General features: G+C 41.6%; 1 protein-coding gene across 2 annotated transcripts in view; it reads right to left on the bottom strand.

Moving 5' to 3' along the window:
• Positions 1-13,940, bottom strand: part of LOC146796120 (uncharacterized) — a 531,425-nt gene that overhangs the window by 500,459 nt on the left and 17,026 nt on the right. For both annotated transcript variants that reach the window (XM_085628491.1, XM_085628489.1), the window contains exons 2-3: positions 7,752-7,943; positions 502-552 (exon numbers count right to left, since the gene is read on the bottom strand). In XM_085628491.1, coding sequence (XP_085484617.1) covers positions 502-552; positions 7,752-7,943 — 243 coding nt within the window. The remainder of the gene's footprint in view (positions 1-501; positions 553-7,751; positions 7,944-13,940) is intronic.

Genomic DNA, 13,940 nt, shown 5'->3' on the forward strand with positions numbered 1-13,940 from the left:
GAGGCAAAATATCTATAACTCTGGCTTCTCTTTTAACACACCGAGTCTCCTCTCAACTAAATAAAAAAAAAATCTTTAAACCAAATACTTTTCAGCCAGAGTCAGAGTTATTTGTGTGTGATGATTAGCACACCATAAATCAAGGTTCTTTTCAAGGACATGAACAGCTAATTAAAACTAACATAAAAATGACATCCCTTAAACAAATAATTTTCTCCCAGAGTCAGAGATATTCGTGGGTAATAATTAGAGCTCCATAAATCAAGACGCTTTCCAACACATGAAGAGCTTAAGGGGAAATAGATAAAAACCACATAACTGCAATTTATACTACGAAGCTAAAAAGCCTTTACTAAGTCTGTGGTATAAGAAAGAAAGGTAGAGACATGAATTCCCAGAACACCATTTAATACGGCCAGTTCAGTTCAACACACTGTAAGTACACTAATAGAAATTAGAGGCACACCATTACAGAATTTAATAAATAAAACTTAGACTTACCTGTATCATTTCTTGTGAAGGATGCTGAAGCAGGATAGGTGCTGGTCGTCCCTGAAAAAGAAGAAAGAAGATTACTGAACTGCACTTCTCTTCAAAAATAAAGAAGAAAGCAAAAAGAGAAGTAAGAAGAGAAGTAGGCTCCCAATCATATTCTGGTAAGACAAGCAACCCTAAATGTTAAGGAAAGTAAGTTATTATTAGATAAATGGAAATGTAAAGTTACATTACATATGTGTTTTAGCACTACAAGAACACTACGAAGAAGAATAGAAGATTGGCAGAACAATCAGAGCGTTGGGAACTGTCTCTTCTTTGTCCCATTCCCCTTTCCCCCCTTGGTACTTACCTGCAATGGTTTATTGGGATACTAAGCAGGGAGGTTTCGAGAGGGGCATTGGAAACTAGCGTCATTCTGCTCCCGTGCCATTAGAACCATAGTTGCTTGCCTTGACAGAAGGACATACATTGTGAGCTAAAGTCGACAAGGGAAATTGTTGTGTTTTCACACCAGAGAAGGCTTGGGAATCAAGGTCAACATGTTGCAGTTCAGGAACTCAGCTATGATATCGTGTTTGGAGTGGATGGCGTGACCTGCAAGGACTCTGGGAAAAATACCTGTAGTAATGCAATGTTAGAGTAGGGAAAGAGCCCACTTCTTCTCTGCCTTCGGAGAGAGAGCATCTTAGAATGAGCTCTGTCTCGGTAGCTTCACACTATGTGACCCATTACTGTAGAGAGACTTCTTTGGGAGACTCCACAGACTGACACCTTTATGTCTTGTCTGACAAAGGGAGGGACCTAGAGAGCATCAAGGTCCAGTATACGTTATCCAAATAACCTAATAAATGTATGTGGGCTATGCAGTTCCTAAAGAAGAATGAGTGTCTATGTGGGCCAACGACTATTCTGTTGCATACAGAGTGGGCGTGACCCTGCAAGAATCAAATGCCCTCACACAGCTGGATAGGTGTCATGCTTCATCAAAGGACGTTTGCTCCTCGTCGGGCCGGCGCTGCAATGCCCGACGGGCACCCTCAATGGGATCTCTTTGCCAGATATCCCCCACACCTGCACTTCACTAAACGGCAGACAAGAAGACCTCAGGTGTGTGAGGGCAGTGGATTCTTAAAGGGTCACGCCCACTGCGTACCCTACAGAATAGTCATTGCCCCACATAGACACTCATTCTTCTCTAGGAACTGCATACTCCACATACATTTACCTTTATGTCTTGCCCCAGAAGATGCTTAAGTGGGAAACATCTACTACATTGCAAGCATTACATTGTAGTGCCTTTACAATGCAGTCAATACCATGACTGCTACATTACCACGAGTTCCATTACAACGCAAGTCATTACAATGACTTGCTGTAGGGAATGCGGGGTTGGACTGGTTTGGGATTTTAGGTCCAACACCGCCCCTACTGATACACCGACTGGAGTTGGAACAGCAATTTACACTATTCCAAATTACACCGCTTCCCTAAAGAAAGTCGTTGTAATGACTTGCTTTGTAATAGAACTTGTGGTAATGACACAGTTGTGGTATTGACTGCGTTGTTAAGCCACTTGTGGTAGAAGATGCTATACTGCTTCATGTGGGATGCCATGGTAGTGTTAGAGTAGGGATAGATTGATGCTTTATACTCAACAACCCTCGGTGCAGGGAAATTTGAACTCATGCTTTCTGATGCTCTGCATTCTATTTCTAGAACTAATTGTCTTGTTTATGCTACATTGCCTACACTGGATTCGCTGATTTGGCTTGATGCTGATTCCGATGTATTTCCATACTCTCATATTGAAGTGTTTATGTTCAGCTATTTTTGGCTTTGTAATAAATTAACTAACATACGTAGTTGTCTGTGGTTACTATGTGTCAAAGAATTACCTATTGAATTGACTAGTAATGATAACGACTTTTCTCCCCTCTATCCTTACAAGCTGCTAAAAAAAAGAACCATCAGAGTGTGATTATAGAATAGGTCCAGAACCTATGGCCCCTGTTTCTAGTACCCAGTGGTATCATTAACTGGCAGGAAGACACTTTGCTCCACATCTAAATTTCTTAACTGTGTCCCATAAGCAATGTTACTGTCACTGGTGGACAGAGGACCAGTGATACTAGACCCCATTAACTAGAGATAGTGTTCAGCTTTACCTTTTAAAGCCAGTAAACCTTCATGAAGTCCCAAGGTTACTTTTGGAAGATGAGTTTGCTTAGTGGTACAGGTACCTCAGAATTGGCTCTTGTCAACTCATTTGTCCTCTACGTCCTCTTTTTGGTAAAAGCGTCTCAACACTGGAAAACCTCACCTCCATCATTTGGAGTATGTCAAGATCTATTGACCTCCAGGAAAGCCTTGAAGACCTGGCTGTTCCCTAGATATTGCCTGTTTCTGTTTGAGGTTGTCATCTAGGCTAGAGCTGGGAGACATTTTAGGTCTCCTAGCTCACAGGTCACACTTGTGCTTTATACATATTTTTTTTCATTTCCCTGCACCATCAAAAATAGAGAAGTAGGGCAAAGTGCAGATGACTCAAATGTAGTTAGAAATGCATGGCAGACATATCACTTTCACATAAACTCCATAAACCTGTATGACCACTGAAACCTATAGCAAAACAAAGTAACCCAAAGAGATCTAAAGTCTGTACATGCCTTTGCAAAGTCTCCACAAAGGACTGCATTGTGTATAAACACTCAAGTTAACTGGAGTGCATGTGCTAGATACATAAATATTCCTATAATTTTGGGGTGATATTCTGGCATAGAAAATGCTTTGCCCTTTTATGTGTTTATGGATCTCTATGTTGCTGTTGTAAATGCAGACATATAATTTTGTATTTAAGGGTCTGACAGGAATTTTATTGACTGTTGACTTGTCATACTGTATCTGAGTTCCAAACCCTCATCACCTCCTACATTAAATATTAAGTGATCAACAACTTAAAACTTGGAGAATCAGAGCCCAAACATGAATACTTGAAGGCACGCAAAGCCCTGGAGCATAAATTGTAAGAGACAGTTAGTCACCAAACTATTGCATAGTAATGACTATCCTCAGGAACAAAGTAAACAGCTTGAAAGAAAAGGTACAACCTTCCAGTAGCTGGATGCCCAATAAGAAGTCTGAATAAAACATAGTGCAGGTGGCATTTAATTCATGATGTTATGAGCTAGAGATTGATGCTGATTCATGTGGACCCTTTCAGTCTCTGTAAGTCAACAAGGAGAGCAGGGAATCCAAATTCACACCCCTTGAATATCAGTAAGCAAACGCCCCTTGCTTATTCAGAATTAGATATGGAATTCCACAAAATGACATTATTGCTGCAGCGGTGTGACTACCTGAAACAGCACTGCTGCAGAAGGGTTTTACTCCAAAATCATATAATTAGAAAGTCTCCTATAAATCCGTTGATAGGCCAGATTTCAGATGCTATGCTTAGAATGTTGCCTATTTCAAGAGACATTGATGGTACTGGGTTTAGCTCAATGAGGGTATGTGGTCACTGGAAGGCTTAGTACTGAATGGGTATTATGTGTAAGAGATGATTATCCCCATTCCCTACTACCTAGAGTGAGAAGCGTTTCACCTTTTTTGATGGCTTTATTCTGCAGACATCTATTTACATGAAATCTCAGAGATAATGAGGCCACTACATAGGCGCTGCAAAGCAGATTAAAGATGAAAGTTGGATTAGGAAGCTATAGGCCTAATTTGGAGTATAGCAGCTGGCCCGCCATCCATCAGAGTGGCAGAGATCATTGTCTCTCCCACCCGGGTCAAACTACCACTCACCTTATTTTGGCATCCCTAAAGGCTCTATGGAGATCTCTGTGCCTTCGGAGGAGCCACCACCAAGGATGCTGCTCTGAAGGCGCTGAAAGTTTGTTAAACAGCCACCATGTATTAGACAGCTGTGGGAAGCTGGCTATGTATATACTATACCAAAGTAAGGTGTAGTGTGCACAGAGTCCAGTGGATGCGCAAAGTCTTACAGAGGTAAAAATAGATATCGACTTACTCTCTATTTGTGGTAGTGTGGGAGAGCAGTAAGGCTTTATCAGAGGGTAGTGTTAAGCATTTATTGTACACACTCGGGCAAGAAATTATGTCACACAAAGACTGAACTGAGACCAATTGTTTGTATAAAAATATTTCTTTGGTTGTATTTAATTTTTTAGAACCAAGCAGGATTTGCTACAGGCAAGTAAAGTTGTACTTTTCAAAACAGGTTGCTAAGAATATGTAAGCTGGATGAAATTGACTTTGTTACTGGTTTGTAAAACGTTTAAAAATAGTTGACATTACTTTGTAATTACTTTGTGATTACTTTGTGATTACAGTTGCTTGGGTTTTTATTCACAACACAACTCAACACTTAGAACTTTTTCAGAGAAAAAACAGTCAATGCAATCCTATGGACGAAAATGAGGTTATCGGTTTGCAGGTAAGCAATCGGTTTTGAGAGCTGAGTTTCTAGGGTTAGAACAAGCGATCCCCCAGGGTGAAGGATGCACTCAAAGAGCACACTCAGCGGCACTAGGGCGACTGGCTGCAGAATGCTGAGGCCCAATGTTATCCCATGGGGCTAGGGGGCCGTCTGTTGGTGGCTGCTCTCGAGCAAGCCACAGGGTTGTGGGAGCAAAGCCATTAGGGTTAAGCTCAGGGCAAAGAGGGATTCGAGTTAGCACACAAGGTGCACCCACAGTGGCACAGGGGCAGCCGGGTGCAGGGTGCTGTGTTGGCATCAGGTGCCCTGTTGTTTTCAATAGGAGACCTACGGTCAGAACAAAGATTGCAGGTTTGGGCAGGGAGGCTTCCTAGAGGTGACCACCAGTTGGAGAAATAAGTTGGGATACAGGGGGATGCCTGGATACCATTGGTTGGGCCACCCAAGGCCATGGGGCGCCAGGTACAGGAGTGTCTTTAGGCGTGGGGTTTCCTCATCAGCTTCGTTCGCGGTCAGCGGGACCCTCGAGATAGAGGCTGCAGGTGTTGGCTGGAAGCTTAAGGTAAGTCGGGCACCACCAGGTCACAGGTCAGTTTCGCTGGGGGGACCTCCTTGTGGTGTTGGGCCATTCGAACTTGGGCTGTGGGCATCAGGTGCAGAGTGGTGCAAATTGGGGATCCAGCTCGAACCAGAATCTGTGGCTTGAGCAATTCCCGGGCTCAAGGGAGACAGGGATTTTGCAAGGAAGGCAGAGCAGGTCCACCAGTTTCTGGGGGCTGCTGAACACAACACAATTTTGCTGGAGCAGGTCGAGGTCGGGGCAGGCAGGTAGGGCTGGGGCCAAGTCAGTAGGTGTCCTCCTCTTTTTCCTTCAGCACCTCTCTCCGGTCCGTTTTCTTCTTCTGCTTGCTTGTATGACTTCTGGGTTCAGAGCTGCCCCATAAATACTGTATTTTGGGGGCGTTTTGGGGGTTTCAAGAAAGTTGTCAATGGGCTACTGACCTTAGGGTGACTACACGTGGGGAGAGGGCTAAATCCCTAATCCTGATTGGAGAGTGTCTGCCATCTACAAGATGGCGTGCACTGAATAGTGGGCTTCACCTCGTCTCCCCCACACAGATGTGGGCACACCTTCTGGGCTGCTCTAATTTTTCATGGCAGCAAGGCCTTTGAAACTCCCCTGCCAAAGATGGCTCTTTATGACCTGGGGAGGTGGGAACACCCCTGCCCAGGAAAGACTTCGTTTCTGAGCCTAGGGAGTGAAGGCTCCCACACAAGGGGTCCAGAAACATGTCTCGTGGTGGCAGGCTGGTGTTTCCCAGTCAGGGATCCCACCAGAGGCTGGTCTTTTTTCAGGGGGCATCTCTATGATACCCTCTGAATGCATTGTATAATACATCCAACACTAGCATCAGTGTGGGTTTATTATGCTGAGAAGTATGATTCCCAGAATTCAATAAAGCCATTATGGTGCTGTGGAATTTGTGATGACAAACTCCTGGTCCATATACTCCTTATTGCTTTACTGCACTTACAATATCTTAAAATGGACACTGTATGGTTACAATGTTCATGCAATTGTACCCTCACCAGACGTATAGTGCACCCAGCTAGAGGGTTGACTTATCTATACCATAGGCAATGGTTTGCCATTGTCGACTCTTCACTTTTCTCTGCACCAAAACCTGCAGCCTGCAATTGCAGTGTGTGTGTGTTAAGATACAGGACAGTCAAAGGGTGGCAAAATATGTGCTACAGCCATTAGAGGCCTTCCCTGGTCACAGTGCCCTTGATACCCATGGTACCTTTTACAAGGTACCACATGGAGCCAGAGAGGTGCCAATTGTAGGGTGCAAATGTACACTTTTGGGAAAGAGCACAGACCCTGGAAACCGGATTGAGAGGGACCCAGGGTGCATCAAGTCCAAGTGCATCAGAAATCTAGCAAAATGTATGTGGGTTACTGCAACAGAAAGCCACTTTCCTACAACAGCTGCACAGCAAACTTTGTATTGCTAAAAATAAACTTCCAAAGTGGGACTTTGTTTTCGAAAAATAAAAAACTAATAACCCTGAAACACTGGGTGATTTCTTCCCGTTTGTAGGGTTCATTTTTAGATTGTTTCAGTTCTGGACTGCTAGGGTTTCACTGGCAGTTCCGAACTGAAAAAGGCATGTCAGACTGTCTGCTCTAAATAAGACAGACATGTTGATGCACCCAGATCACGGGAGGCACTGTGATGAGGTGCCTTGTCCACCACGCTCCTAATCAGGCCCAAAGACATTAGTTTTTTTGAAACAGTTTTGAATGATACATATTAAGATTAAAAGTTGCAAGAGAAATCTTAAGAAAAAGATATATGGTTTACAGGCATGCAACTTACAAAATACAAGTACTTTTCTGTCCTCTCAAATGTGTGCAATATGCAGTGATTAAGAGTAGAAAGAGCACCAATGTCTGCTCAAAAGTAAATAAAAGGCATTGTTTTTAAATGTATTCACACACAGAACTTGAAAAGAATTGGTGTAACAATAAATACATCAGCAAGGAAAGACAGTGGCACAAACATTCTATTGAGACATGTGGAAGCATAAGACTGCCATGAATCCCACTCGGCAACACCTTAAAGCCCGGGTTCTGAATGTTTTATGGTGTAATATTCTAAACCAGAGTTTTTGAAGGGGATTGTTCACTTGGTGCAATACATGCTGAGCTGCTATGGCTTTGTTTAGGCTTCTCCATGCACCAGCAGAGGATTTCATACACAGGGATCATAATGAACCTCACCTGCATTTAGTGCAGTCGTATCAGTTGAGCCATTAGATCCATCTCCAATTTCACTGACATCTGCAGTCGGTTGTGGTAGAGCGGTCACTTCTGTTGTCCATTCACTAGAGTCATTAGTGGCCATCTCAATGGTTACATTCTTGAAATCCCTTTCCAGCTCAAGAAACCTTAAGCTTCCATGTGACATACTCACTAGAATAAGGACAAGATCTATCATTCTCAAGTAGCCCACAAACAATAACAATAATAATAATAGTTTAAGAACTTGTGAAAAATATTGTATATAATATGGACAACGGGGCTAGTCACCAGACATCGGGTTTCCAGAAAGGATCAACCTTTGTGTATTACCCATACAAACCACAATGTGTTCTATCTTCGGAGAAATATTTCATGTTCAACCAACCAGATCATACCTTGTTCTTTAATTAGACCAACAAGACTCCTATATTTGTGTTTTTGAAGCTCAAACCACCTACTAATCCCCCAGAAAAAATCTGCCCATCGGCCAGCCCCCACTTCCTGAAGGTCAATCAAGAAGGCTGTTTTCACATCCCTGGCACAAGGGGCAATTTCTCCTCCACACACCTCTCCCTATACAGAATAATATATTTTATAGAGAAAGCTTACATTTTGGTATTAAATGTCAGGCTCAACAAGACCGGCTTCACATTCAAACTCAAAGGCAGTAGCCAGGAAGCATTTCCAAGTGGCTTCAAGACATTTCCTACCGCTAAAGTATAAACAATCAATCCTAAGGACGTTCATCAGGATTGGTATGCATATTTAACTACAACACTTCAAATATGTCCAAGGAAGAACAGGAAAAAAACAAAGCATAATGCCAGAAGTAAAGGGCTCAGTAAAGACTATACTAGCCTAGAAAAACAAATGTTGACAAATCAAAAAGGTCTGAATTGAAATGAAAATACTGTATGTGTTGAACCTGAAGCACTCTTTGCCTATTGTTTTGTGAGGCTGCCTGTGATGCTCTGGACAACACACTTGTTATGGGAATGAGGAAGAGAAAGAGCACATGCGCAAATGAATGTGATGATCATTTGGCGAGTAGGGTTGGCACACTTATTTTTACGTTTTGATGCAGTGTAACACGCACCAGGTAGCCATTGTATTGGTGTGGACACGGGAATGGACTCCTCAACATAAAGTAACCCATGTCACAGATTCCATGAAGTCGTACACCTCTTTAGCCACTGTTGTAAGTTGTGCAAATCCCCCTGTTATATATTGTTGGAAAGTGGGTTGGCATATATATTAATCCAAAGTCTGTCAACTATATATTTTGGTTTTTATCTCACACTGCCTGCATCTTTTAAGAGCTCAGAGAGATGTGCCTCTTTGTTAAAGATTGATTCAGACATTCTCTTAGTGGTCTATCCACTTCATTAAAAAACTGTTTTAATTAGGAGACAAAACATTTTGTGTCACATTGAAGCTTTGATAATGTTTATTTGTCAAACGTCTCTGTTGTAGTTAATTTCATTTGTGACATCATACCTCTTCTACAATAGGTGCACATGGTGTTTAGGAGTAGTAAAAATGTCCATAAAGATGTAAGGTAAGCGGGTACTATCCAAAGGGCAGCACTAACGGCAGTCACTGGTCACTAAGAGCCGGCTCTTCATCCAGCATTTCTGAGTTCTGTAGACCTGATATGCCATGGAGAGTCCCATGGATATCATGGACAGTTCCTATTGGTTCCTATTGGTGAGGACAACCTCGTGCTAAGGCACCGCTGAAGCATGAGGGAGCCTCCTGCCTGCAGAAATTGTGGTCCATGTGGCCGCACCCCCCTGAGAGCCAGCTTGGAGGATCAAAAACAGGAGCCTACAGAGTTTATTGAGACGTGTAAGATTGTCAACCAACTAAAGGATGTATAAGGCCAATGGGTTTAGATGAGATGAGAAACTTGGGATGCTTTATGGCACCACAAAACTACATTAATGTGAGTAAGATCAAAGATTTGCAGGGCATGACTTAATAAGTACTTGACTTATGTCAGTAAGGGAAAGGTAAGTGATGTGTGTTTGTTTACAGGATAACTGTCACTCGAAGTCCCTACACCATCTACTCCAACAACACAATATTAGGCAACGGATTCATATCTGATTCATACTTACTTTGCAATGTGAGAATTTTAACCAATGTCTACAGTCACCCCCTGAATTTGAACAGACACAACAGCAATGCTAGGGTCTAGTATTATCCATGATAATTTTTCTATCAAATTACCCTGCCCAGGAGGTGGCACACGTAGAAACTGGAATAAAATCGAGAAACCATTATTTCTTGATTCACTTGCTAACTCTATCCCACTTGTCAATTCTTCCATCAACCTGGCTGACGCACAGTTAACTAGCTAGTTATTGACTGTTAGCGACAAGTTTGCGCCCCCCAGGAAGATTCATGCCTCTTGTCACCACGATGACCAGAAATGGTTTTCTATCGAGCTGAAAAATCATGAACTAGCCCAACGGCAACTGGAGAGAAAATGGAGATGCAACTATTTACCCGAAGATAAATGTCTCTACACAAACACCCTGAAAACATATAAAACATCCATCCTAACTGCCAAGGCAGTGCTGGAGCAGAGTTTTCAATTTGAAAATTCTGGGGCTTTTGAAGCTCTGGCTTGTCTATGCGTTTTATTAATTTATTAATAATTAACAATTAATTATTTGTCTTGTGCAAGTGTGTTTCACTAATCAACTTGTTTGTCCTAACACAAGAGAAGGTTACATGAGGGTTAGCTTTTGTTTGCTGTTTCTGTATTTACAATAACGTGCAAGTTTTCATGTTTAAATGTTGCTGTGTGCTATTTATTTTGAGCACAAAACGCTGTCTGAATTAATGCTTTTTATGTCGCAAAGCTAGATAAATGCATACACATAAGGGTATTAGTGGGGTTTAACACTGTTTAATCATTATGATGTAGTAACCTTTATTTTGTCTCTTTAATTAAAGATGGTCTATTGTGGCCTATGAAGGCCTTTATGAAATGGCTGAGAATATTTTGAAGCCTGGCTGAGCCGTGGCGCAATCTATGATGTGGCAAGGGAGACCCCTGCTGGAAATCGGTTGAAGACAACTGACCGTAGTCCTTTTGTAAAACTTTCCATGAGGACATCAGCAGTTTGGAGGATCTCCAAAAGAAATGATTTGTCCTTGGTGAACAAAGGAGCTTCTGAAATGAACAATGTGCTGAAGCCGGGTTGCCGAGGGAAGTGAACGAGATGGATACTTTAATAGTTTCTGTTTCTTGGTTCCTGTTCCGTGGTTTACGTATTGTGACTTTTCCTGAGCGGAGATTTCAAGATGTTGCAAAGTTACATCCCTTCCTTCTCGTTCTGCTCAGTGATACAGTTTTACTTGTCAATTTTATGTGAGTTTTCATTGTATTTTTCATTATAAAAACTGTTAGCTTAGGGAGGGATCTTCCCACTCTTTCCCCACTCTTTCGTCGCCTTTTGCTGCGTGAACTTGCGTTGCTGAGGACTGATGCTGAGGACTGTCCTGAGAGACTTTGCCAAGAGACTGGTCCTGACCCGTTCTGACACTTAGTTAGAATAGGTAATTATGAGAAATGATTTATTCTGATTTACTTTGACTAATTTTAGATAAAGCAAAATAACTTTTAAACATGGTGTTGAATATTTCTTTCCTTGTCAATTATTGAATATATTTTTGATCATTGTTTATAGATTGTTTATAGTATGTTCAAGGAAGGACAACCACTATAATCAGGTCCTATCGCTTAGATATAGATGCAGGGTGGTTTAGGAGTTTTCTTCCCACAGGTTTATTGCTGGTAGAGTATTTGAGCGTATGTTAGTGAAATGGGCCCTAGCGTATGATGAATGTATGTGCGTGTAACTGTGAGATTACTCTATCCGTGGTAGTGGGCATATTTTTGATACCCTGATCTGTATCAATTTCTCTGGTAGCAGAGGATGGTTTATAGATGGTTGTCTTGATCTGATAAGATAAGATTGCTTGTAAATTAGCTTATTGATTATTGATTTATTTTGATGTTTTTGGTATATGTACTAATATTATATGTTGGAGTCGTTATGTTGAGTTATATGTAGTGCTTCTGGAATTTGGAAGCTGGAAGCAGTTCCGTAGTAGGGCAGAGGAAGGTGTATATGCTGCTCTCGGGAAAGACGGGATTGTAAGGAATTACGCGTGACAATTGAAGTTGCGCGTTCACATTGTCTGGGTTCGGAATCAGTGACATTATTGTATGTTACTATTAGAATATTTCTGGTATATAAGGAGTGTGTATTGTAGTGAAGGTTATCTGTGAAACTCTGGTCTTAAGTCCCAGGGATCTGTAAAGATTGCCGTTAAAGCTTATTGCGGGAGGAGTAATAGGTATTCTCTGAGCTTGTTTGAGAACTGGGCAAGGTTGTTTAGTTAATGTATGTTATAATTCTGTAGTGGGACAGATTGTGCGCTGTTCTCGGGAAGCAGGATTCTGTGTGCATGTACTATATTTTTTCTTGTATGAATGTGCGTGGATGCATATACATTTATTGACTGTAAGACTCTTTGGATAAGTCCTGGAGGAAACAGTTAGGAGATTATGAAAGTTGTTGATTCTTGAGAAATAGACTCTCTTTTACTATTCTGTGGTTAGCGAAGCAGACAATGGAGATGTTTTTATGTTGTAACTAATAGATTTGTAGAAATTTTGACACACGAAGTCTACTGAGAGTTTCTGTAAAGGAGGGGTAGACGAGTGACAGAGACAGGAGACAGAGACTGCAGCGGCTGCTGACGTCAGAAGGTCTGCGCTCTGATTGGATAGTGACTCAGAATAAGGGTTTGCGTTAGGATTGGTGCGTTAGTGTGAGTCGCGCAAGGATTGGAAGAGCTGATTAGTGACGTAGACGCTCCAGGATTGGTGCGTTAGTGTGAGTCGCGCTGCTATTGGTTGAAAATTTGTATTGTATATCTATAATACGGAAAGAGTAGAGAGTTTGATAAGCGCTTGCTAAAATGTATTACCAAGAAGAGAAAAAGAAAAAAACCTTCTTTGGAAAGGTTAAGAAGTGGTTTAGCAAGGATAAAGAGGTTAAGACAAGAGAGGGTGAGTTGCTACCTCCAGCGAAAACACCTGCATCCTTCATGGTTGCGAAATATGGATTACATACCTGTATATGGTTACAGAATTGGGTCAGGTATACTAAAGAAGATGGTGTTCTAGCATTTCCAGAACATGGTTCATTTAATTTGGCCGTGTTGAGAAATTTACGGGAAAAGATGTTATGCTTAGACCCGAAGCCGAGACCTACACAGTTTGAGGCTTTAGTGGAATGGGAAGAGGAAGTTCATGATCGAGAAAAGCAAAGATCTGGAGGGTATTACAGATACATGTTTGGGAGGAGACATGATCGTGAGTCACATCATGATCGAATGAAAAGATGGCGAGATGCTAGTATGTCAGAGGGATTATATCCTATGAGAACAGTTGAAGCTTCTGCTCCTTCAGCAGAAAGGGTTCCTGAGTCAGATATGAGAAGATATGGAGAGTATGAGGATGAGGTCTTAAATGACATGATTTACAAGAGACCACCTCCATATAGATCAGAACCAGATGAGAGTACACCAGTTGTTTCTCCGATAAGAGATACAGTTGAGAAAGAAAAAATGACACCTGAATCAAGAAGTAGTAGTTCTTTCAGAGAGAGAGAGAATCGAGGTAGTGAGGAAAATGCCAGACAATTAGCAAAGACGACAACAGAACTGACTGAGAAAATTAGAGAGTTAACGAAGAATTTGGAAGCTGTTACGGTGCCTGTAACTATAGGTCCGGTAATTCCTGTGTTTGATAAACAGAGGATAGGTGAAAATGGACTGGTAGTTCCATATATTGTAAATGATTTGACAAATTCAGTTGGTCCTTCAGGAGATTTAGATAAAAGAACAGGGAGAAGTGACCTGAGACAAACCAGACATGACACATGTAGTGAACTATTGGATGTTAGTGAACCTAGTTGTTCAAGAATGCCAATTTTAGAACCGCAGAAAAAGGTGGTTCCAGTGAGAAAAACTGCGGAAATAACAGTGGATGACTTGAATGATTGGATGAAGGTTCTTCAGAAAAAGGATAAAGATTCACAAGTTATTGATGTAGTTAAATTACGTATAGAATTAGAAGAGCTT

This window comes from Triturus cristatus, chromosome 10 (assembly GCF_964204655.1).
Source record: "Triturus cristatus chromosome 10, aTriCri1.1, whole genome shotgun sequence".
Classification (NCBI taxonomy): Eukaryota; Metazoa; Chordata; class Amphibia; order Caudata; family Salamandridae; genus Triturus; species Triturus cristatus.